General features: G+C 38.8%; 1 protein-coding gene and 1 non-coding gene across 2 annotated transcripts; both read right to left on the bottom strand.

Moving 5' to 3' along the window:
* Window positions 1–6,354: 6,354 nt before the first annotated feature.
* On the bottom strand, window positions 6,355–6,460 carry LOC140876922 (small nucleolar RNA R71). Its single transcript, XR_012149149.1, has one exon. It is a non-coding gene; the product is annotated as a small nucleolar RNA R71 (small nucleolar RNA).
* A 9,195-nt stretch (window positions 6,461–15,655) lies between these two features.
* LOC140862319 (uncharacterized) lies at window positions 15,656–17,758 on the bottom strand. The gene is made up of 3 exons (XM_073265335.1): window positions 17,443–17,758; window positions 16,525–16,926; window positions 15,656–16,377 (listed from the first exon to the last, which is right to left on the bottom strand). Exons 1-3 carry the CDS (start codon window positions 17,756–17,758, stop codon window positions 15,656–15,658), a joined length of 1,440 nt encoding a protein of 479 aa, XP_073121436.1.
* Window positions 17,759–25,666: the final 7,908 nt, after the last annotated feature.

Here is a 25,666-nt window from a genome sequence, read left to right on the forward strand (position 1 = left end):
TGAACAATGCCATCCACCACTGTATACAAGAGGTTACCCCTAGCCTCATCTCTCTGTCTCCATCGCTGCAACTCCTCATCAGTAGACTGTCCATCCCTGATCCGATCTCGCAGAACTGGCTGCACCGTCAACACTGACAAGCTCGGTGCATGACCACTCGGATAACACTCTAAGTCAAATCTCTGAATCTCGCTCTGTAGTGGTAACTGTATGGTCAAACATGATACCACTGACGACTTCCGACTCAAAGCATCTGCTACTACATTAGCTTTACCCGGATGGTAGCTAATGTCACAGTCATAATCCTTCACCAACTCCAACCATCTCCATTGCCTCATGTTCAACTCATTCTGGGTGAAGAAGTACTTGAGGCTCTTGTGATCAGTGAAAATCTTGCACTTCTCGCCATGCAGATAGTGCCTCCAGATTTTCAAAGCGAAAACCACTGCTGCTAACTCCAAGTCATGCGTCGGGTAATTCTGCTCATGAACCTTCAGCTGCCTCGACGCATACGCGATAACCTTGCCACACTGCATAAGTACTGCGCCTAAACCCAGCTTAGACATGTCGGTGTACACCACTAACTCCTTGTGTGGTACTGTCACTGCTAACACCGGTGCAGTAGTGAGTGCTTCCTTCAACTGATCGAAGCTCCTCTGACAGTCTGAACTCCAGATGAACTTCGCATTCTTCTTGGTTAAGGAAGTCAAGGGTACTGCAATAGAGGAAAAACCCTTGATGAACTTCCTATAATATCCTGCCAAACCCAAGAAACTGCGAATCTCCGAAGCATTCTTCGGAATACCCCAATTCTGCACTGCCTCAACCTTCGACTGGTCAACTGCAATCCCATCTCTTGAAATAATGTGGCCAAGAAATGCCACCTGCTCGAGCCAAAACTCGCACTTGCTGAACTTGGCATACAAACAATGCTCCCTCAAAGTCTGTAAGGCTGTCTGTAGATGCTGTCTATGCTCCTCAATGCTCCTATAGTAGATCAAGATATCATCAATGAAGACTAAGATGAACTGATCTAGATACGGCTGAAAAACTCGGTTCATGAGATCCATGAAAACCGCTGGAGCATTGGTCATCCCAAATGGCATCACTAGGAACTCATAATGCCCATACCGTGTTCAGAAAGCAGTCTTGGACACATCTGCATCTCTAACTCGCAGCTGATGATAACCAGATCGCAGGTCGATCTTGGAGAACACTGAAGCTCCCTGCAACTGATCAAATAAATCCTCTATCCTCAGCAGTGGATACTTATTCTTCACTGTGACCCTATTGAGCTCTCGATAATCGATGCACAGTCTCATACTGCCATCCTTCTTCTTCACAAATAACACTGGAGCCCCCATGGAGAAAAGCTAGGACGAACAAAGCCTTTCTCTAATAACTCCTGAATTTGCTCCTTCAACTCTTTCATCTCAGTCGGATCAAGTCTATACGGTGCCTTAGAGATAGGCACGGTGTCTGGCACCAAGTCGATGCTGAACTCCACATCTCTCACTGGTGGAATTCCTGCAACATCCTCCGGAAAGACATCCGAAAAGTCACGAACCACCTCTATCTCTGATAATGATCTGCTAGATGGTTCTAAGGTCGTGACAATACTCGCTAGAAACCCCTGGCAACCCCGTCTCAACAACTTCCTCGCCTGAATAAGAGATATCACCTGAGAAAAATCACTGCTCTGAGATGCATGGAAAGTAAACGGGTCGCCTCCTGACGGTTTCACTGACACTGACCTCCGACGAAAATCAATCGAAGCTTCATTGACTGTCAACAAGTCCATACCCAAAATCAAATCAAAACCACTCAATGGCAAAACCACCACATCTGCTCGAATGGAGTGTCCCTGAAGCTCCAACTCCAGTTCTCAAATAACCTTCGAGGTAGAAATAATCTGCCCTGACGGCATAGTGACATCATACCCACTGTCAATAATCTCAGGTGTGATGCCTATCCGCCTGATAAACTCCAGGGAGATAAACGAATGCGTAGCCCCTGAATCTAGCAACGCAAACGTGGAGTTGCCTCCAACTAAAATTCTCCCTGCACGCAGAAAATTCCCAACAATTTCATACCACTACTAAACTTTTCCCCAACGAGTCACTACTAACCCTTAATTCTAATCACAAGTAAAACATGCTTCTTATTCTAACATGCAGATAGATAACCCAAAGAACAACAATTCCATAAAGAAAACGAAATTCTTAACCAAAGGAAAAATTATAAAATACTAGGGATAAGATATACCGGTGATCAAGGAGGTGTCTGGGTCTGCCTCCTCTGCCTGCATGACGAACACTCTACCAGCAGTGTTCTTCTTCCTTGGGCAGTTAGCTATCTGATGCCCTGGCTCTCTGCAGTGGTAACAAACTCCTGCTCCCAACAGAAAAGGTCCCGAATGCATCTTCTGACACTTCGAGCAAGTAGGAAAACCTATAGCATTAGGGGCCCCGCCCCTCTGCTGTTGTGGCCTCTGCTGCTGCGGCCTCTGCTGCGGATTCGGGCCCTTAGCCGGCCCAGTAAACTGCTTCTTCGCAGGAGGCTGCGAAGATGGTCGCTGATACCCCGACTGAAACTGTCTCTTCCCCTGCTGCTCTCGCTGCATCTCTCTCCTACCCTCCTCTGAACTCAGTGCTCTACTAACTGCCGCCTCATATGTAGCGACGTCCATCATACATACGTCGTGCTTAATATCCGCTCTCAGTCCCTCCACAAACTGTCTCATCTTCTCCGGTGGACTGTCTGCAATCAGAGGCACAAAATGACAGCCCCTCTCGAACTGGCTCACGTACTCCACCACTGACATGTCCCCCTGCCGGAGACTCATAAACTCCCGGATCATGCGACTCCTCACATCCTCCATGAAATACTTGGCGTAGAAGACACGCCTGAACTCCGCCCAAGACAGTGTAGGGAGGTGTACTCCCCTGGCAGCACCCTCCCACCAAAGAGCTGCGTCTCCCCTCAACATATACGTCGCACAGTTCACCCTGTCCGCATCTGTGATCCCCATATATGCAAAGATGGACTCCAAAGAATGAATCCACCCCTCAGCCACCAATGGATCGGTGGTACCAAGGAACTCCTTTGGCCCCTTCTTCTGGAACCGCTCAGCTACGTCCTCCTCATGGGACATTCTGGGACGTGAAGCCTGTTGCTCTAACAGAGCAGTAACTCCTGCCATCAAAGTAGCATTGGCTTGCTCCAATGCAGCAAGTGGGTTTTGCGGAGGTGGAGGTGGAGGTGAAGGTGTAGGTGGAGATCCCCCACGTCTGTTCATCGGTCTGGGAGGCATTCTGCACCACCACATATTTCTTTACGTAAATCTCCATGCATAACTAAGTGGTTTAAAATTAATGCTAACTTAAATCCTTAAAAAAATAAATCATACTATAAACACTTAAAACTTACAGACCGGTAGCGTGAATTTCTGAGCTCGCATAGCAGTAATGACCCCTCCAAGGACCGTGCTCTGATACCAACTGAAACGACCCTAACTCTATAATTAATAAATAAATATGCGGAAATTTTTTTTTTATATACTTACTAAATATAACATGTACATACATGCCCATACATATATGCACAAAATAAAAAGATTTAAAATAAATAAATAACTTAAATAAAAATGCATTCTTTAACAAAATAAATATCTGAGTCAAATAAGTAATTAAAATGCTGTCATAAGAAAATAATTAAAAACTGCATGCACTGAAAATATTTAAATAAACTATCCAAAAACTCAACCACTGAAAATAATTAAAAATATTTAACGTGCTGGAATATTCAAACATGCATCATGACTCAGATATCTATCACGGTCACGGGGTCACTGCATGTCCGCTCATATGTCCTCGCCTCCGGTGGGTACAACATCATCCTCGACGTACTCACCTGCACCATACCAGTGTAGTGAGCCTAGAGGCCCAACATGCTAACATAACAAGGGTTTAAAATAATTTAAATCAATTTACTACTAATACATAACGTATACATGAATGAGCATGCTTAAAAATATCATAACATAACTTAACTTAAATTAACTTAAATATCATAATACATAAATATTGTTGAGCAAATTATTTTCTAACATCGCATGGTTGTATCCGTAGTGTAACCTTAAATCATACATTAAATACTGATCAGCGTGGAAACCAACGTACGTGACGGTGACGAATCACCTCTTAAATTGGCAGTAAACTGCCCTTCAATAGTTCACATATGGGGACGAATCCCCCTCAAATCTCAAATTGTCACACTACTTCAACTTCCAACATAAAATATTTTCTTATTGCTCAACCTTAAACATCAAATCATACATAAAATTATTTCATGAATGCATGTACTTAAATAAAATGTGTGTCCTTCATATATATTTAATTTAATTTCATAGTAACATATAGATATAAAAATAATCTTCAATGCATAAAAATAATTAAATATATATTCAGGACACATGCAATTTCTCATGGATTGTACTGGACTGCTGGCCCTAACACTCAAACCCATTTACTTAAATCTGGCCCATTAAAATATTCTAGGCCCAATAACAACTTAATCTGGCCCAATGGGCCCAAAAGCCCAAAGACTGGCCCGATAATTTTCATGGGCCCTAAAGCCCATAAAAATTAGTGGACTAACTTAATTAAATTAATTAAGCCCAAATAATAACTTAAGTGAAGCCCATTAATTAAATTAATCTAATTAGCTCAATTAAACTCTTAAATTCATTAATTAACTTAAAAATAAAATACCCGAGCCCAACTAACTTAACCCGGACCCGGACCCGGACCCAACTAACTTAACCCACTTACTACCAGACCCGACTCGGACCCAAGACCCGACCCGGAACCACCCTGAAACCCTAAACCTGCCGCCTCCCCCCTTTCCCTCTTCCCGTCTCTACTGCAGCCGAGTGCAGCAGCCGTTCCCAGGCTGTTGCCGGCTTGCTCCAGCCGCCCCTGGCCGGAGCGTCGCCGCCCAGACGTAGCCCACGTCTGGGCGGACCTAACCTGCACCAACCCACAGCCCCATGCAGCCCACGACGCCGAGGCCAAAGCCCCTTCCCGAAACCCTAGTCTGTGCCTCCCATGGAGACCGAACAACCAAGGCCGATTTCTGGGCTCGTTTGGCTCGAGCCACTCGAGCCTAGACCCACCTTAGACCTCTTACCAACCAAGACCAGCAGCTAGAACGAGCCATGACCAGAAAAATCGTGAGTTGAATGAAAATCACATACACAAGCATCAACCAACAAAAAAACCGATCGAGTTTTCTGAAATTTCTTTAAACAAATTGATGCCTACACAACACACACATAATGATATCTGATAGGTACAAAACTTGGAAGAAACACATGCCTTGCACCGAAATTGAAGAGATAAAGGCGCGTGGGATGATTCCGGGACGACGGGACGATGATCAACAACTTGGAAGCTTAAAGAAAATTGAGCTATGGCCGAAGTCTGCTGCAGAAGACGAAGGAGGAGGGGGTGTGGCGGCTGAGGCTTTGAAACGTGGGGTTGGGTAGGCTTAGGGTAAGGTTTTTAATTAAAAATAGGTTTTTAGGAAATTAAATATATTAATAAGGATTTTAATATATAAAATATATAACTTAAAAACTCCAATTAAGAATTAAAATTTGATTCTAACATTAAAATCCCGAAATATACAATTAAGGGAATTTTAAAAGTGCTAAAAAGTCATTATTTTGGCTTATTTTGAATAAAAACGGACTCCTAAAATTATATAAAATTAAATACTAAAAATTTTTAGGAAATAAAACTCAAAATAATATTTTTGGGCTCTTAAAAGGCTCATGAATTAAATTGGCTAGAAAGTTGTCATCTCGTCCGTCCACGGTCCCGTCTACGCGATAAAATAATTAAAATACTAAAAATCATAAAAATCACTAATTATAGGTTAAATGCTTAAAAATCAATTAAATCATGCACAAATAATTCACATAATTATTTAACCCATAAATCTAAAATTTAAATAATTAAATTCCCTAATTATGCATGCGGATTTACGTATTTAAAAAAAATACCGGGTGTTACATTAAGCTTGCAATCATCAACATGGTTCAGCAAAACCAGTTCAATGGAAATGCTACTGCTGATACTCGTCTGCATCTATGGACATTTTTGGAGATTACAGATACGGTAAAAATGAATGAAGTTTTTGAGGATATTATTAAACTGCGTTTATTTTCGTTTTCTCTCAGGGATCAGGCAAGGAGTTGGTTGCAATCATGACCACTTGGGAGTATTACTACTTGGGAAGACATGGCAGTGAAGTTTCTTGCCAAATATTTTCAACCTGCTAAGTCTACTCAACTGAAGATTGAGATTAGCACATTTCGATAGCATGATTTTGAACAGTTGTACAAGACATGGGAGCGTTTCAAGGATTTTCTGAGATGGTGTCCAAATCATAAATTTGAAGATTGGGAGCATATTGAAATTTTTTATGATGGTCTGAATGCGCCTACAAGAATGTTTTTGGATTCAGCAGCTGGAGGTGCAATATTTGCAAAGGATCCTGCTTAGGCATATGAGATGCTGGATCAAATGACTATCAACAGCTTTCATTGGCTGGCTGAATGAGCTGGAATCCAAAAATCAGCCCGAGTTTATGCAGTGGATCCTCACACTTCTTTATCTGCTCAAGTCTCGGTATTGATTGCACAGATAGCGGCTATGAGCACTAGAAATTCTAAAGGTAAGGCTGTAACTATTGCAGAGGCAAACACCCCTGACGAGGCCCAATACATTAAAACTAAAGGCTATGGAGGATATCGAGGTAACCCTTTTCTAAATTCTCTTATAATCCTGATTTGCGTAACAAAGAAAAAAAAATTTATGCAAATAACAAGAATGTATTAAATCCCTCCGGGATTTCATACAAATAAGGGAGAAGGTAGGCCATCTTTGGAGGACGTGGTCAGTACTTTTGTTGAGGAGTCTGGAAAATGAATGGCAATGACGTAATCTCGTCTTGATATCTTGGAGATGCATATGAGCAATATGGGTGCCACGATGAAATCTTGAAGACACAGATTGCGCAGCTGGCAAATGCACTGGAAGATCAAAACAAAGGTCAGTTCCCGAGTAATACTGAGGTGAATCCATTAGAACACTATAAAGCCATATCATTGAAAAGTGGAAAATAATTCTTAAATTCCTTGCACTATTGGTTCTTATAATTTTAATAAAGCACTTTGTGATTTAGGAGCTAGCATTAATTTAATGTCATTATCTGTTTTCAGGAGTTTAGGACCTGGCGAGGTGAAGCCCACGACAATCGCATTGCAGCTAGCCGATAGATCTCTCGCATATCCACTTGGAATTATCGAGGACGTTCTAGTAAAAATTGACAAATTTATTTTTCCAGTGAATTTTGTGGTGTTAGGTATGGAGGATGATGCAAAATGTCCTTGATTTTGAAATAGGACGTCGTTCGGAATTGTTAGAAATTTTGGAAGTTTATTCTAAATTTGAGTTTTGAGATTTGTTGGGTTTAAACCCTTATGGTTGTATTAGCATTGCTATGAGTTGGTATCGATATTATACTGTTGTTTGTGTTTCCGGTTTGATCAGGATACAGCCGTTATGCTGCCGGTTTGAGTTTTGGATTGTCAATCGGTTTGAATTGTTGAGCCGAGTATTCGATCGAGTTGTATGTTAATCTCGAGCCTTTGTTACTTATTTTTCAGATTTTTTGAAGGCTGTTGAGTTGCGAGGGTGCAGAAGTTAGATCGTTCTGAAGATTAGAGCCGGTATAGTATCGAATTCTTATCTATGAAGTAGATTCGAGGGAGTATCTGAATGAGTTTATTGTTGTTGTTTCCAGGTTTGGAGCATCGACATCTTGAGAAGAGGTATAAGACAACTTAGAGTGGAATGGAATGTATATCTCGAATCCGACTTGATTCGAGTGTTCTGGAGAAATCATATACTTGCATGTTAATTGATTTGATTGATTAATTGAGTTGATTGAGTTATGATTTGCATTGCATTCATATTGAGCCAATTAATTCGTTCATTTTGAGTTAGACGATCTGAGAATTATATTAGGGGGCATTGGCAGGCGATTTACTGCAACGACCGACTTAACCCTCTATCGTTGCTTCATAGTCTAGGGGATTGAATTATACACTATCCACCCCGAGTGTAGAGTAGGTTTGATTTGTGTGATAGTTCATCCTCGGGATCCCAATAGGAGAAGAGAAGAGTTTTTTACCTTTTGATTATCCAAACTTGATAATCCCAGATTTTAAAGTCATGCATTTCATTTTAGACTCCTTCTTGAAGTACATGACTAAGATTTGTGTATCATGCTTGAGATTTTATATCGTTAGTTGATATATTGAATGATATTGCATGTTTGTTACTTATACTGGGAATGTTATTCTCACCGGATTATCCGGATGTTGTCTTGTCTTTGTATGTGTGCTTGGCAACAGGTGGGGCAGGACCAAGTCAGAGATCGCATGGATAGTGGGGATGTGAAGATAGAGTGGGACTCGGTTTAGAAGTTGTATCAGCATGTATACCTAGTTATGTTGGAACATGTTTAGATATCGAACTTCGTTGTCTTGTTGTATTAAATAAGTCGACTTTGGTTATCGAATATTGATGTTTGCATGTTGTAATTTCTAGTGGGGGAGAAATGTAAGGCCCGAGATTAATTGATTTAATTCGAGATTATTTAATTTTAATCCAAAAATATTGAATTTGAGAATTTTTAGAGTTTAGATTTAAATTGTAATATTCTTAAATTATTTATGATTGAAATTGAATTAAAATAAGGGCCAAGGACCAAATTGCAAATACTAAAGAATTGAGGGACTAAAATACAATTTGTCTTGAATTTATCTAAATCTGAATTGATTAGTCATCCACCTTCACGTGTAAGTAACTACTTCATTCAGACTTCTTCAGAGAAAAACCGAGATCTCCTTCTTTTCATTTGATTTTGATATTTAAAAACCTCGTATCTTTTGATCCGATTGTCCGAATTGAATTCTGAAAATAACGTTGTGATCCTTAGAACAACGGGTTCGATTTGATATTTGATTTAAGTATCTTTGTGTTTCAGCATGTTTTGAATATTGATAGATGTTGGAGATCAGAATTCATTTATGTATGCATGTTCTTGAGATTATGTATTGTATCGTAGCAAAACCGAATCGAAGAAAGAGCGTCATATGAGTTTAATATGTTTCCAGCAAATGTTTTGAAAGTTAGGCATCTGATGTTGCTGGGTTTTGATGTTATTTAGCGGTATATCATGTATATGAAGTTGTATGAATGATAGAATGGTTTCGATGTTTTGTCGGTTATCGATTTTCAATCGCCACGCCATCAATTTATGATTTGAGGCTGTTTCGGTGTCCTATGATTGAGTTGAGTATCTCATATTGTCATAACTGATGTTTCTTGGTTATAATCATTATATTTCAGATTAGTAAGAGCTTTATCAACTCGTGAAAAGACACTGTCATGATCAACAAACATCTATTGTCGTGCAATGGTCAAGCAACCACGAACTTCATCAATTACATCGCTACACTACATCAGTCTAACATGCGTGCTTAAAATGATTCACGATTCAACCAACAGCTTCTCATGTTCAATCAAAAGTAACATTTTTACAAAACCAAATTTTTTTTTCAAATATATCATCATCGTCCAACATTCATCATTATACTTATTCACATAACAAAAACACAATTAGATGCATGAATACGAACTATATGCAATGAACTATACCAAATGAATGCAAAACAACAAAACAAACAAAACTAATCTACCCCCCATACTTATCCAAAGCATTGCCCTCAATGCTTTATAAACACAAACAGTATGCACAAACAAAGAACAAATGCTAGATGAACAACAAAAACAGAATGAAACTGAAAACTGAAACTCCCCTTGTTAATTCATTGGCATCTCCATCGTTCTCTTCCTCTTCACACTCTAGCAACGACATATTTTAGGGTGATAATAGTAGACTGGGTGATTCGGCATTCACAACAAGCTGGCATGGGAAAGAACAAAAATAAAATATAAATAAACAAAAACCAAAAATGAAACTAAAGAGCAAAGGAAAGAAAACTGGGTTGCCTCCCAGTCAGCGCTAAATTTATAGTCTATAGCCCGACTATATTTCTCTCTTGAGTGGCGACATTCAAGGTGGTTTATCCACCATCTTGGAAAAACTCAGATCAATCCTACAACTGCATGCTTCACCGCTATAGAGATTTTGCAAGGGACAAATTCCTTTGGAGAACTGAACCTGCTGACATTCCCCGACATCATGAATCACATCAATAAAATTGACATCAGAGCAAGATTTTAAATTTGAGCTATTGCTAGCCGACTTAATCATAGTAAACACGACTTGCTCATTATTCAATCTCAACACTAACTCTCCCTTTTCAACTTCCACTGAGTCCCTACTAGAAGCAAAAAATGGACGCCCTAGAATCAGAGGGACCTCGCAATATTCATTCATGTCAAGAATAACAAAATTTACAGGATAAATTTTTTTTTCTATCTTGTTTAAAATATTCTCCACCAGTCATCTTGGGTATTTAACAGATCCATCAGCAAATTTAAGAGAGATAGAGGTAGGTTCAATATTTTCTATACCTAATTTTCGAGCAAGTGAATAGGGCATCAAATTTATGCTCGATCCTAAATCACACAAAACATTCTTCAATGATAAATTTCCAATTTGGCAAGGTATAGAAAATTTCCTGGATCTTGAGATTTGGTTGGAAGCTTAATTTTCAGCATCGCCGAGCATTCCTCATTAATTGTGACTTGCGTCACATCATTCAACTTCTTTTTATTCCTCAGTAAATCCTTCATAAATCTGACATAATTTGGCATGTGAGCTAATGCATCTGCAAAAGGTATGTTAATATGCAGCTTCTTGAAAATTTCAAGAAACTTTTTAAATTGATGATCAAATAGTAACTGCTTAGCTCTTTCAGGAAAAGGTAAAGTAGAAATATCAACAATATCATTAACCTCAAATTTTGAATTCTTACCTTTCTTATCTACCATGGAAGAATTTTCAGCACACGCATCCTTCTTTACTTTTGAACTCTTCGGCCCTTCCATACTTGTCTATTTGTCCCTCTGTTGCTTGGGGTTTTCAGACTGTGCTCGAGTCACGACCATGATAGCATTCACGCCTCTGGGATTTGGTTCAGTGTTTCTTGGAAAAGCTCCAGTAGGACGAGTAGACAGTTGGATTGCTATTTGAGCCATCTGAGTCTCCAACTTCTGCAGCATAGGTTCTCGATTCTATAGCCGAGCTTCTGTACCAGCCATGTACTTCATCATTATCTCCTCAAAGCTCGGCTTCTGCACCTCTTGCTTAGGTTGACTCTGCCAGTTCTGATTGTAGGTGTTGTTGTATGAGTTGTATGACTGTCGTCCTTGGTTTCCTGCAAAATTAGCCGCGTCCACCTCAAACAACTGTTGTTCTTCTTGCAGATTCCCTTGTATTTGATTCATTGGCGCTGTTTTCATAAGTGCCATTTGGTGTGTCAAAGCATCAATCTTTGCATTCAGGACCATTTAAGCATCGACCTCTAGAACTCCAGCCTACTTCTCTTTCTTCATATCCAGCCACCCAATATGACTTTCTGCCATATTACCAATGATCTCTCATGCCTCTGCCGGTGTCTTCCTGAATAGACTTTCACTGGCTGCAACATCCAGCAAAGAATGCACTGATGGATCGGCTTCATTTTAGAATGTCTGCGTCTGCTGGCTCTGAGTGAGATTATGCTGAGGACACATCCTCAACATCTTTTTAAATCTAGTCCATGCTGCATGTAAGGACTCTCCCTCCTTTTCCCTGTAAGAAATAATATCAAAAAATAACTTTGCCATCTTCGAGGAGGAAAACACTTTTTCAAAAAGTTAGAACAAGCTCAGTCCAGGTAGTGACAGAACCGGTAGGCAGATTATCTAGCCACTCAAGTGCATCCCCCTGCAGAGAAAATGGGCATAACCGCAGTCTCACTGCATCAGAGGTTACCCCATTAAACTTAAATGTGTCGCAGATTGACAGAAAATGCTCCAGATGAGCGTAAGGATCCTCCTGAGAAGTGCCCCCAAACCGTGCCTGAAGGTGGATCATCTGAATGATAGAAGGCTTCAGCTCAAAACTGTTCGCCTCTACAGCAGGACGAACTATGCTAGATCCATATCTAGCAACATGTGGGCGAATTAGATCCAAAACCATGTGATTGTCAACTTCATCTGCCATCTCTTCCTCAGATTCTGATTCAAGTGCTAAATTAATAGCTCTTCTAGCTTTCCGAATTCTGCTCAGTGTGCGCTCGATCTCCAAATAAAGTGGTAAAAGATCATTGGAGTGCCTATTGCTATGCATGCACAAGAAAAATGTACCCAAAAATCAAAGATAGAGGAAAAGGTTCATGATTTTAAAAATAAAAAATAAAAATAAAAATCTAGTCTCAAGTGAAATAAAAATTTTGATATCACTAACAGACCCCGGCAACGGCGCCAAAAACTTGACCGCTTAAATTGGTTTGATTAAAAATCTACTGGCAAGCGCACCAGGTCAAGTAATAGTAAAGTGGACAAAGGTCCAGATGTCGAACCCACAGGGACTGTTATTTTGCAAATACCAAAATATATTTATTTCTACTTAATCTAGGCTAGTGAATAAGAGCAATTTCAGATTTTAAACTATTAAATAAATTTGCAAATAAAATTAAATTAACTAAAATGCCGCAAGAAAATTGGATTAAATTCAAATATGAGAAAAGTTCGATCAAGGACACACGTAGGTACCAGATAAATTATGTAACATGTAGTCGATTCAGGACTCAGATTTAATCTTAAATTATAGAAATTCTCCTAAATTGTTCAAAGGTCTATTTCTAGAACAATAAAACCTATTCAAATATTGACGGATTAATCTTTTGTAATTCTAATCAAATTTGAAAGCATTAAATATTTGTGAAAATTCAGTAAACACCTAAACCGCACACTGAAATCGAATTTTATTTCTAGTCGATTTTACCATGTGTTGATTATCAAAGTGATCAAAATCAATACCTCCTCTGTCGACTTGGAATCGATCAGTTGATCAGGCTATTCACAAGAAAAATATAAATCTGACAATCAATAAAATAAAATCAAGTCTGAACAATCCCAAACAAACATCCAAGTTTTCTACATAAATTTGTCTGGCCCAATCACGTGGCCTTGATCAAAAAGAAAGAATACTCAATAAACAAAATCATGATTCAAACAATGTTTTTAATCATGAGATAAAAATAAAAATAAGAAAAGAAGAAGAAAAGAAAAATCTTCTCTCCCAAGCAGGTAGTAGCCGCTCTCTCTTGTCTGCGTTCTCGAACGATTTCCCCCCTAAATCTGATGAATAAATCGGTATTTATGTGTCCAAGGATCACCAAAAGATAATATCTTTCCCGAGCAAGAATTTCAAAAAAAAAAAACTCTGATCGCGCGGCTCGCTCGAGCGAGCACAAAGTGCGCTCGAGCGAGTGATTCTCTGTTCCAAAGATTTTAATTCCAGTATTTCTCGCTCGAGCGAGCACAAAGTGCGCTTGAGCGAGTGATTGTCTGCCTCGAGAAACATAATGCACATGCCAACCATGCACGATTGCTCTCCACCTTGCGCGATTGCCCTTCATCATGCACCCATCTCTATGCACGATAGCGCATCATCATGCGCTGAACACCATGCGCTAACTTTTCCCCTCTTTGCGCGATCGCGCATCCTCCAATCTCCCAACAGCACAGCTTGGTGCTTCCTCTTCAGCGCAATCGCGCTTCTCATCTTCATTCTTCTGCGTACATGTCTCATGCGCAGATGCGAGATTTGCCCATGCAAATGCATGGTTCCTCAAGCTTACGCATCTGCTCCATATTCTTGCGCAGAAGCACACTCCTTCCTTATTTCCTCACGGCTGCTTCTCCTCTTCATTCTTGTTCATTGGCACAGCTTGCCATTCCTTCACTCACATAGGAGCATCATCTCTCACCTAAAATTCAAGTTTCCTTCTATGTCCTGTAAATAAACCAAGGGAATAATGTGAAGCTAAAATTCACAAAAACTCAAATAAAAATAACAAGAACACATGCATAATAAACATAAAAATATCACAATTTAATGCATACAAAATGAACTTATCAACATCCTCATACTTAAACCTTGTTCGCCCTCAAGCAAGATATCCAAAAACAAAATGCAAACAACGACATAAGTATGAATGAATCATGAACAACATAGCCTCCGACACGTTTCAACTTCAACAACGAAAAACCACACACTTCTGATTGTCCACAATACAATGTCAGAATAAAAATAAACGTGTGTGTGTGCCATGTCTTTCCAGTTTCATGCACTTCAAATGAATCTTTCCTAAAAATTCTTAGCGACCTATGAAAATTCAGTGCAAGTGTCACAATCCAGCACTGTTTTATCCCAACAATCGCTAACAAAAACATGCACTTTCTTGAGATTAATTACGTACCTCCGGATTTTGCACCCAGTTTATTTTTTAAGCCCCAATAATTACCCGCAAAATTAGCTATAACTAAGATAGGATTCGAATTTCAATCCCCTCGTCTATAATCCAAATGGAGCTAATCCCATTTAGCCCGCAAACTTAGCTATGGAAAATTGATTAGAATTTCAATCATTTTTCAAGTCCAGATGGAATTGTTATTTTAAATTTTCAATTTTTTTTAAACCCATGAAATCCGCATACTTAGTCAAGAATATAGAATTAGGATTTCAATCCCTTGCTCGTAACCCGGATGGAGTTAACTTAAATTTTTTTTTTCAATGAATTTTGGTAAAAATTTTGAGGTGCGCCCAAGATCATACACGTCATAAAATCATCAGGAATCCAAAGACACTATCATGATCAACAAACATCTATTGTCGTGCAATGGTCAAGCAAACACGAACTTCATCAATTACACCGCTACACTATACCAGTCTAACATGCGTGCTTAAAATAATTCACGATTCAACCAACAGCTTCTCATGTTCAATCAAAAGCAACATTTTTACAAAACAAAAATTTTTTTTTCAACCATATCATCATCGGCCAACATTCATCATTATACTTATTCACATAACAAAAACACAATGAGATGCATGAATACAAACTATATGCAATAAACTAAACCGAATGAATGCAAAACAACAAAACAAACAAAATTAATCTACCCCCCATACTTATCCAAAACATTGCCCTCAATGCTCTAGAAACACAAACAGTATGCACAAACAAAGAACAAATTCAAGATGAACAACAAAAACAGAATGAAACTGAAAACTGAAACTCAATTTGTAATTCGTTGGCATCTCCATCGTTCTCTTCCTCTTCACACTCTAGCAGCGACATCTTTTAAGGTGATAATAGCAGACTGGGTGATTCGGCATTCACAACAAGCTGGCATGGGAAATAACAAAAATAAAATATAAATAAACAAAAACTAAAAATGAAACTAAAGAGCAAAGGAAAGAAAACTGGGTTGCCTCCCAGTCAGCGCTAAATTTATATTCTATAGCCCGACTATATTTCTCTCTTGAGTGGCGACATTCAAGGTGGTTTATCCATCATCTTGAAAAAACTCAGATCAATCCTACAACTGCATGCTTCACCGCTATAGAGATTTTGCAAGGGACAAATTCCTACGGAGAACTGAATCTGCTGACATTCCCCAACATCATGAATCACATCAATAAAATTGACATCAGAGCAAGATTTTAAATTTGAGCTATCGCTATCCGACTTAATCATAGTAAACACGACTTGCTCATTATTCAATCTCAACACTAACTCTTCATTTTCAACATCCACTAAGGCCCTACTAGCAGCAAGAAATGGACGCCCTAGAATCAGAGGGACCTCGCAATCTTCATTCATGTCAAGAATAACAAAATCTACAAGATAAAAAAATTTGTCTATCTTGACTAAAATATTCTCCACCACTCCTCTTGGGTATTTAACAGATCCATCAACAAATTTAAGAGGGATAGAGGTAGGTTCAATATTTTCTATACCTAATTTTTGAGCAAGTGAATAGGGCATCAAATTTATGCTCGATCCTAAATCACACAAAATATTCTTCAATGATAAATTTCCAATTTGGCAAGGTATAGAAAATCTCCTTGGATCTTGAGATTTGGTTGGAAGCTTAATTTTCAGCACCGCTGAGCATTCCTCATTAATTGTGACTTGCGGCACATCATTCAACTTCTTTTTATTCCTCAGTAAATCCTTCAGAAATCTGGAATAATTTGGCATGTGAGCTAATGCATCTGCAAAAGGTATGTTAATGTGCAGCTTCTTGAAAATTTCAAGAAACTTTTTAAATTGATGATCAAATAGTAACTTCTTAGCTCTTTGAGGAAAAGGTAAAGTAGAAATATCAACATCATCATTAACCTCAAATTTTTAATTCTTACCTTTCCTACCTACCGTGGAACAATTTTCAGCACGCGCATCCTTCTTTACTTCTGACCTCTTCGGCCCTTCCATACTCGTCTCTTCGTCCCTCTGTTGCTCAGGGTTTTCAGACTGTGATCGAGTCACGACCATGATAGCATTCACGCCTTTGGGATTTGGTTCAGTGTTGCTTGGAAAAGCTCCAGTAGGACGAGTAGACAGTTGGGTTGCTATATGAGCCATCTGAGTCTCCAACTTCTGCAGCATATGTTCTTGACTCTGTAGCCGAGCTTCTGTACCAGCCACGTACATCATCATTATCTCCTCAAAGCTTGGCTTCTGCACCTCTTTCTTAGGTTGACTCTGCCAGTTCTGATTGTAGGTGTTGTTGTATGAGTTGTATGACTGCTGTCCTTGGTTTCCTGCAAAATTAGCCGCCTCCACCTCAAACAACTATTGTTCTTCTTGAAGATTCCCTTGTATTTGATTCACTGGCAATGTTTTCATAAGTGTCACTTGGTGTGTCAGAGCATCAATCTTTGCATTCAGGACCATTAAAGCATCGACCTCTAGAACTTCAGCCTGCTTCTCTTTCTTCACATCCGGCCACCCAATATTACTTTCTGCCAAATTACCAGTGATCTCCTATGCCTCTGTCGGTGTCTTCCTGAATAGACTTCCACTGGCTATAGCATCCAGCATAGAACGCACTGATGGATCGGCTCCATTATAGAATGTCTGCATCTGCTGGCTCTGAGTAAGATTATGTTGAGGACACATCCTCAAAATCTTCTTAAATCTGGTCCATGCTGCATGTAAGGACTCTCCCTCCTTTTGCATGTAAGAAATAATATCAAAAAATAACTTTGCCATCTTCGTAGGCAGAAAACACTTGTTCAAAAAAGTTTGAACAAGCTCATTCTAGGTAGTGACAGAACCGGTAGGCAGATCATCTAGCCACTCAAGTGCATCCCCCTGCAGAGAAAATGGGCATAACCGCAGTCTCACTGCATCAGAGGTTACCCCATTGAACTTAAATATGTCGCATATTGACAGAAAATGCTCCAGATGAGCGTAAGGATCCTCCTGAAAAGTGCCCCCAAACCGTGCCTGAAAGTGGATCATCTGAATGATAGAAGGCTTCAGCTCAAAACTGTTTGCCTCTACAGTAGGACGAACTATGCTAGATCCATATCTAGCAACAGGTGGGCGAATTAGATCCAGAACCGTGTGATTGTCAACTTCATCTGCCATCTCTTCCTCATATTCTGATTCAAGTGCTAAATTAATAGCTCTTCTAGCTTTCCGAATTCTGCTCAGTGTGCGCTAGATCTCCAAATAAAGTGGTAGAAGATCATTGGAGTGCCTATTGCTATGCATGCACAAGCAAAAAGTACCCAAAAATCAAAGATAGAGGAAAAGGTTCAGGATTTTAAAAATAAAAAATAAAAATAAAAATCTAGTCTCAAGTGAAATAAAAATTTTGATATCACTAACCATCCCCGGCAACGGCGCCAAAAACTTGACCGCTTAAATCGGTTTGATTAAAAATCTACTGATATGCGCACGAGGTCAAGTAATAGTAAAGTGGACAAAGGTCCAGATGTCGAACCCACAGGGACTGTTATTTTGAAACTACCAAAATATATTTATTTCTACTTAATCTAGGCTAGTGAATAAGAGCAATTTCAGATTTTAAACTATTAAATAAATTTGTAAATAAAATTAAATTAACTAAAACGCCGCAAGAAAATTGGATTAAATTCAAATATGAGAAAAGTTCGATCAAGGACACACGTAGGTACCAGACAAATTATGTAACATGTAGTCAATTCAGGACTCAGATTCAATCTTAAATTATAGGAATTCTACTAAATTGTTCAAAGGTCTATTTTTAGAACAATAAAACCTATTCAAATATTGACGGATTAATCTTTTTTAATTCTAATCAAATTTGAATGCATTAAATATTTGTGAAAATTCAGTAAACACCTAAACCGCACACTGAAACCGAATTTTATTTCTAGTCGATTTTACCATGTGTTGATTATCAAAGTGATCAAAATCAATACCTCCATTGTCGACTTGGAATTGATTAACATGCAAGCAAACAATTGATCTGGCTATTCACAAGAAAAATATAAATCTGACAATCAATAAAATAAAATCAAGTCTGAACAATCCCAAACAAACATCCAAGTTTTCAACATAAATTTGTCTGACCCAATTACGTGGCCTTGAACGAAAAGAAAGACTACTCAATAAACAAAATCATGATTCAAACAAAGTTTTTAATCATGAACTAAAAATAAAAATAAGAAAAGAAGAAGAAAAGAAAAGAAAAATCTTCTCTCCCAAGTAGGTAGTAGCCGCTTTCTCTTGTCTGTGTTCTTGAACGATTTTCCCCCTTAAACTGATGAATAAATTTGTATTTATGTGTCCAAGGATCACCAAAAGATAATATCCTTCCCGAGCAAGAATTTTCAAAAATAAAAACTCTGATCGTGCGGCTCGCTCAAGCAAGCACAAAGTGCGCTCGAGCGAGTGATTGTCTGCCTTGAGAAACATAATGCACAGGCCAACCATGCGCGATTGCTCTCCACCTTGCGCGATCGCCCTTCATCATGCGCCCCTCTCTATGCGCGATAGCGCATCATCATGCAATGAACACCATGCGCTAACTTTTCCCCTCCTTACACGATTGCGCATCCTCCAATCTCCCAACATCTCAGCTTGGTGCTTCCTCTTCAGCGCAATCACGCTTCTCATCTTCATTCTTCCGCGTACAGGTCTCATGCACAGATGTGAGATTTGCCCACGCAGATGCATGGTTCATCACAATTCTCAGCTCACGCAACTGCTCCATCTTCTTGCGCAGAAGCACACTCCTTTCTTATTTCCTCACGGCTGCTTCTCCTCTTCATTCTTGTTCATTGGCACAACTTGTCATTCCTTCATGCATATAGGAGCATCATCTCTTCACGTAAAATGCAAGTTTCCCTCTATGTCTTGTAAATAAACCAAGGGAATAATGTGAAGCTAAAATGCACGAAAACACGAATAAAAATAACAAGAACACATGCATAATAAACATAAAAACGTCACAATTTAATGCATACAAAATGCACTTATGAACTGACTACACAGGTAGCTGCGTTGAATAAAGTGAGTGTTGAAGAACCAGCAGTTGTGCCGGGTGCTATGGACGAATCTCATCATTTTGAACAAGTGCAGTACATAAATCAAAGTGGTTATGGAAGCTACAGAGCCTGTTCCAAATACTTATCACCCTAGTTTGCAAAATCATGAAATTTTTTTATGCTAACAATAATAATGTGTTGAATCCTCCGGGGTTCATTATAAATAAGGGTGAGGGTAAGCCGTCTTTGGAGGATGTTGTTAGTACATTTGTGCAGAAATCGAGTAAGAGGATGGCAAGGACTGAGACTCGCCTTGTTAGCTTGGAGACGCATGTGGCCAATATGGGCGTTGTGCTGCAATCTATGGAGACTAGAATTGGACAGTTGGCGAATGCCCTAAAAGATAATAACAGATGCCAGTTTCCAAGCAACACAGAGGTAACTCCGAAGGAGCAATGTAATGCTATCATGTTGAGGAGTAGGAAACAGGTAGGTAATGAATAAGGCAATCATGAGTGCCAGCCATCTAAAAGGATTGAAAAAGCTGCTGTTGAGGAGAAGGAGATTGAACTTGAGCCAAAACCGATGTACAAGCCTCCACTTTCATATCCCCAAAGGTTCAAGAAGAAGACACTTGATGAGAAGTTATCCAAATTCTTGGAGATTTTTAAGAAGATTCATATCAACATCCCTTTTGCTGATGCTTTGGAGCAAATAACAAACTACGCAAAGTTCATCAAGGAGGTGATGTCCAAGAAAAGGAGGCTGAAAGAGAACGAGGTGGTCAATTTAACGGGAGAATGTAGTTCGGTGCTACAAAAGAAAATGCCACAAAAGCTGAAAGATTCAGGGAGTTTTACTATTCCTTGTTCTATTGGTGGTTCTCATTTTACTCTTGCACTATGTGATTTAGGGGCCAGTATTAATTTAATGTCTTTTTATGTTTATAGGGCCTTGGATGTTGGAGAGATGAAGCCGACATCGATTACTCTGCAGTTTGCAGATAGAAGCATCAATTATCCACGAGGTGTCGTAGAAGATGTACTCATCAAGGTGGATAAATTAATCTTTTTGGCGGATTTTGTGATTCTGGATATGAAAGAAGAGCACGCCTCGCCATTGATTTTTGGGAGACCATTTTTGGCCACTGCGGATGCAAAAATTGAAGTAAAAAAGGGTGAAATTTCGATGGGTGTGGAAGGCGAACGAGAAATTTAAAACATATTTATGAAGGCACCTAATCCACCCATTGAGGAATTATGCTTGATTGAGCCGGTTGTGAAGCTGAAAGGCTGTAAAAGGGCTGCTATTGAGGTTGAGTCGACAAAGAAGAAAGCGCCAATTTCATCAACAGAGAAGAAAACCACGAAAAAGAAAGCAAAATTTAAAAAGCGATTCGTGGAATATATTTGGCGAGTGAAAGAGAAGGGGAAAACTTAATACCGGTGAAAGTCAGGTTGACGAATCTAAACCAATAGCTACTTGGGAGGCAACCCACGTTTTTTTCCTTTTTTATTTTTTGTTTTTATTTTATTTAATTTTTGTTAATTATTTATTTTTAGTACATTATTATCAATTTTTGAAGCCTAATTCTTGTTAATTTTCAAAAATTTTCTGGCTTAAGAATCTCCAATTCGAGACAAAGGCATGCCCGCCCTCTTAATCTGCGCGATCGCTCGAATACTGGAAGAAATTGATTTTTAAGTGCGCACAAACGGCATGCTCGTGCCATTATTCTTGAGCGGTCTCGCACACGCTACGCTTCACTGATGTCATGCAATAAAACCACATGCGCGATCGTGCTACTGAACCGCGCAAGAACAAGCGCAATCGCGCAACTCAACAGTGCAAGCACTAGTGCTAACTAGCATATCAACAGCACAAAACCATGCGCAATCACGCCTACCAGCTGAGCCATCCCCTTGCGCAATCACGCTCCCCATTCATCCTCAACCGCGCCTCCCATGCGCCAACCAACTCCTCAACTGCCCAGCCACCATGCGCGATTGCACTTCCCACCACCTACACCATGCGCGATTGCGCGCACCATTAGCCCACCTCTTGCGCCAACAGCATCCCCAACAGCGCCTTCCATGTGAAATCGCACCCCCACCTGAGCAGAAACCATACACAAATGCGCAAACCTACAGCGCATTCCTTGAGATAATTAGCTACTCAACCACACCTCTCATGCACAATTGTGTTTTATCAGCAGCGCTATATGTTCCGCAATCGCGCTTATCAGCAGCGAAGAAATAAAGAGCAATCGCACAACTCCTCTGCATTCACCATGCACTATCGTGTTCTAGACTACAGTTATTTTGAACCGTAGTCTATGAGCGTGTTTTTTGTTATAAATAGAATACAGTTATTTTGAACAGTAGTCTATGAGCTTGTTTTTTTTTATAAATAGACTACGGATATTTTGAACTGTAATCTATGAGCGTGTGTTTTTTCATAAATAGACTACGGTTATTTGGAACCATAGTCTATGAGCGTGTTTTTTTTTATAAATAGACTACGTTTATTTTGAACCGTAGTCTATGAGCGTGTTTTTTTTAAATAGTATTATTTTGAACCGTAGTCTATGAGCGTGTTTTTTTATAAATAGACTAGGGTTATTTTGAATCGTAGTCTCTGAGCATGTTTTTTATAAATAGACTACGGTTATTTTGTACCATAGTCTATGAGCATTTTTTTTAATAAATAGACTACGGTTATTTTGAACCGTAGTCTATGAGCATTTTTTTTAATAAATAGACTACGATTTTTTTGTACCGTAATCTATGAGCCTTTTTAATTTTTTTTATAAGGCTGCTTATCACTAGTGGAATTTTGGCTTTTTACTTCGTCACCTATTATTTCAGCAATTATTATTTACAAAGTAATATGGAACAATCAACTTCGATAATAATATTGGCGAAGTAAAAACTCATTTTTTACTTCAGAATTTAAAAAACACGGGCTTCACAAATAATTTTTAATAATACCTTACTTCCGCATATTAAGTTTGATGAAGTAAAAAGTTAAAAATAAAATTTAGAACTATAATTGCTGAAGTAAAATGAATAACCCGGTAACTTAAAATTTAATTTCTCTTTCACTCGTTAAAGAAAAAAATCGCCATCCCCTTTTCTTTAGCCCAAGCACTGACGATTTGAATCTCCAGCCTTCCACCTCCGCCTCTTTGACGGAAATTTTCAGTTTACTACATATTTGGTAAGATCTCATCGCAAGCTATCTCTTGATACCCATTCCATAAGAAAATTCCCGATTTTTAATTTCGATTGTTGAAATTTTTGCGTTTTTCAGTCGTTTCCCTATCGATTTTGGTGTTTTATGGTTGTAGGTTGCTTGGATTTGAGTTTGAGAGAGATTTATGAACTTCCTCTGCTTTTTCGACTTTATCCACGGCCGCCGCAAATCCACCATTTACCACCGTAGGCTTCAGGACTCGATGTTTCTAAAGAATGGGTAAACTGTACCGATCAGTTCAAGGTTTTATCCATCTACAGATTGAGCGAACTTTGGGTTTAGGGTTTAAAAACATGGCAGGGTTGTTGAATCCCATTCTTGAGCATATTAATCCGAGGAATAAAACATGTTTATTTACTTTTCCAAGTACTTCACCTCAATTCAGACTTTTCTTTTAGCATTTATCGAAACCCTATTTCTCATTTCAATCGAGCCTCCGATTCGCTTTTCTCATTTTTTGGGTTGAATATCTTGCGGCCTATGAGGGTGAAGAGGAAGTGCAGCTGCTCGAGGGCGGGGAGAATCAGCGGGCTGATGGTTATGTTGGATTTTAGGGCTTTCTCCGGTGATGACCATCAGTTCTTTGGACATGTTTATTCTCATTTTCCCCTGCCTGAACACGCACTTGTCTTCGGAGCCTTTGTGGGTCAGGACAACGTGCACCAGCTTGTACTTGGCGCGCTGCCTGTCTTGGGCCTTGTTGTTTTTATTCTCGATTCCTCAAATTCTTTCCAGATCCGGAGCTCCGATATCGGAGCTCTAAGTTGTCTCCAGTCATGGCGGCCGCAAATGCTCCGATCACCATGAAAGAGGCCCTAACGATGTCAATCGTGCTGATGCTCTTGCAATTTTTTTTCGAATCGAACCATTGGGTTGCGTATTTTTTTGATAATTTTTTTGTCGTGACTTTGTTAATTTCTTTATTTGATTCACTGGCTGTGTTTCGAGATGCAGGGGAAATTGTGTGATGAATTTTTGATTTGGCTTGTCTATTTCGATTTTAGATATGTTTATCATGTTCTTGAAGTTAGGTGATTTGTGTTTTCGTTACTGGAGTTGTGTTTTGATCACGTGGTGATTTGGTGGTCGCAGTTGACTAGCATAGGGATCAATCCTCAGTTCATTACGTTATAGAGGAAACGAAAGGAATTTATTTGAGAATTAATTCTAAAATTTATTTACATAAGCTAATGGCTGAATCGGTGGAGCTCCCGGAACAAAGTTTTGTTGCCTGAAGCAATCATTCGTATTGTTGCACTTAACCCAGCAGGTGTTTATTTAATATTTTTTTCTTTTTTTGATATTATTTTTTATTTGATATTGTTCCCAGCCGAATTAGTATGTATTTTGAATTGAAATCCTTTATTTTCTTAGATCATGGAAAGTGATATGTTATTTTTTGCATTATCATGATTTGAATTTAATGTAATTTATTTCATGATTATGAACGTGCTAGCATGAAATTGGTAGAACAAGAGTTGTGTCAGAGAGAAGATAAGGGATTAATACGCATTTCTCCTTTGCTCTTTTCATGGGCAGTTTGGCCAGCGTACGATCGCTCTTCTTACTGTTTGAAAGTTTAGTCTATTGTGAAGAAATTTGGTGTCAATCACTGATGCATGCATGCATGCATGGATATATATCAAATTAATCTAACCTTATTTAATTGTTGCAGCCTAAATTGGTGGCAGTATCAAATTACATATAATTTTCGAATCCGAAAGCGCCAATTTTCCCCCGGCTAGCTCATGGAAAGGATTGGCTTAATTACACGTGATCTTTTTTAATTTCCAGTACCATCTTAATTGCATCGATTCCTTTGTACGATCTTGACATTGTGTTGAATATACTTCACAGATGTTGGGTTTTCACATTCTGCACATATTGGCCCATTTGCGGTGATTGGAAATGGCACCACTATTGGAAACCACGCTTATGTATAAAATTCACTGATTGGGGAAGGTTGTGTAATTGGATCAAATGTTTCAATTGACGGTTGTTATATTTGGGATAATTGGAAATGGAACCACTATTGGAAATTACACCACTATCGCATCTATTTCTTTCTCTCTTAGATTGAATTATGTAGATCATTCTTTCAACTTTTGCAGGTCATAATTGGAGAACAATTTATTGTTCCCCCTTATTCAAAAGTGTCTTTACTTCAACAACCTGTCAAACAAGATAGTGATGAGGGGCTGGAATATGCTGATAATAGCAGTGTGAACATTGAAATATCATGTAATTTATCATCCTCTTGACTATCATATGATTTGCCATTGGTATGAAATAATTATATTGAATCTCAGTGATCATTAGGAAGAAACTTTGCAAGAAATTTGCTTCTTTTTTCTCATGTACCTCAATTTTGCATTTTTTTCTGAAATGTATGTGAAATGAAATTATCAAATATCCCATTTTTGTGTACTTTATGGTGAAAAATACTGACCAGTTATGACTAGCTTGTTCTTATTGGTGATTCATCTTTGATTTGTGTAAGGCGACAAAAATTTTATTATCAAGTCAAACATTGATGTTGACTACTGATGCATAGACCTTAGTGAAATACATTTAGACATATATTCTTTATTTGTAACATGATATGACGAATAATTCCTTATAAATTGCACCAGTATTTGTAACCGTGGATGAATAATTCCTTATAAATTGTACTTGCTTCACTTCAGCATAACATTCATTTTTAGCTGCTCAGCTTTGAATCTCATCATAGAATATTGCAAACTTCTCGCTCGAGATGTTACATCTT

The sequence above is a fragment of the Henckelia pumila genome, chromosome 1 (assembly GCF_033568475.1).
Source record: "Henckelia pumila isolate YLH828 chromosome 1, ASM3356847v2, whole genome shotgun sequence".
Lineage (NCBI taxonomy): Eukaryota > Viridiplantae > Streptophyta > Magnoliopsida > Lamiales > Gesneriaceae > Henckelia > Henckelia pumila.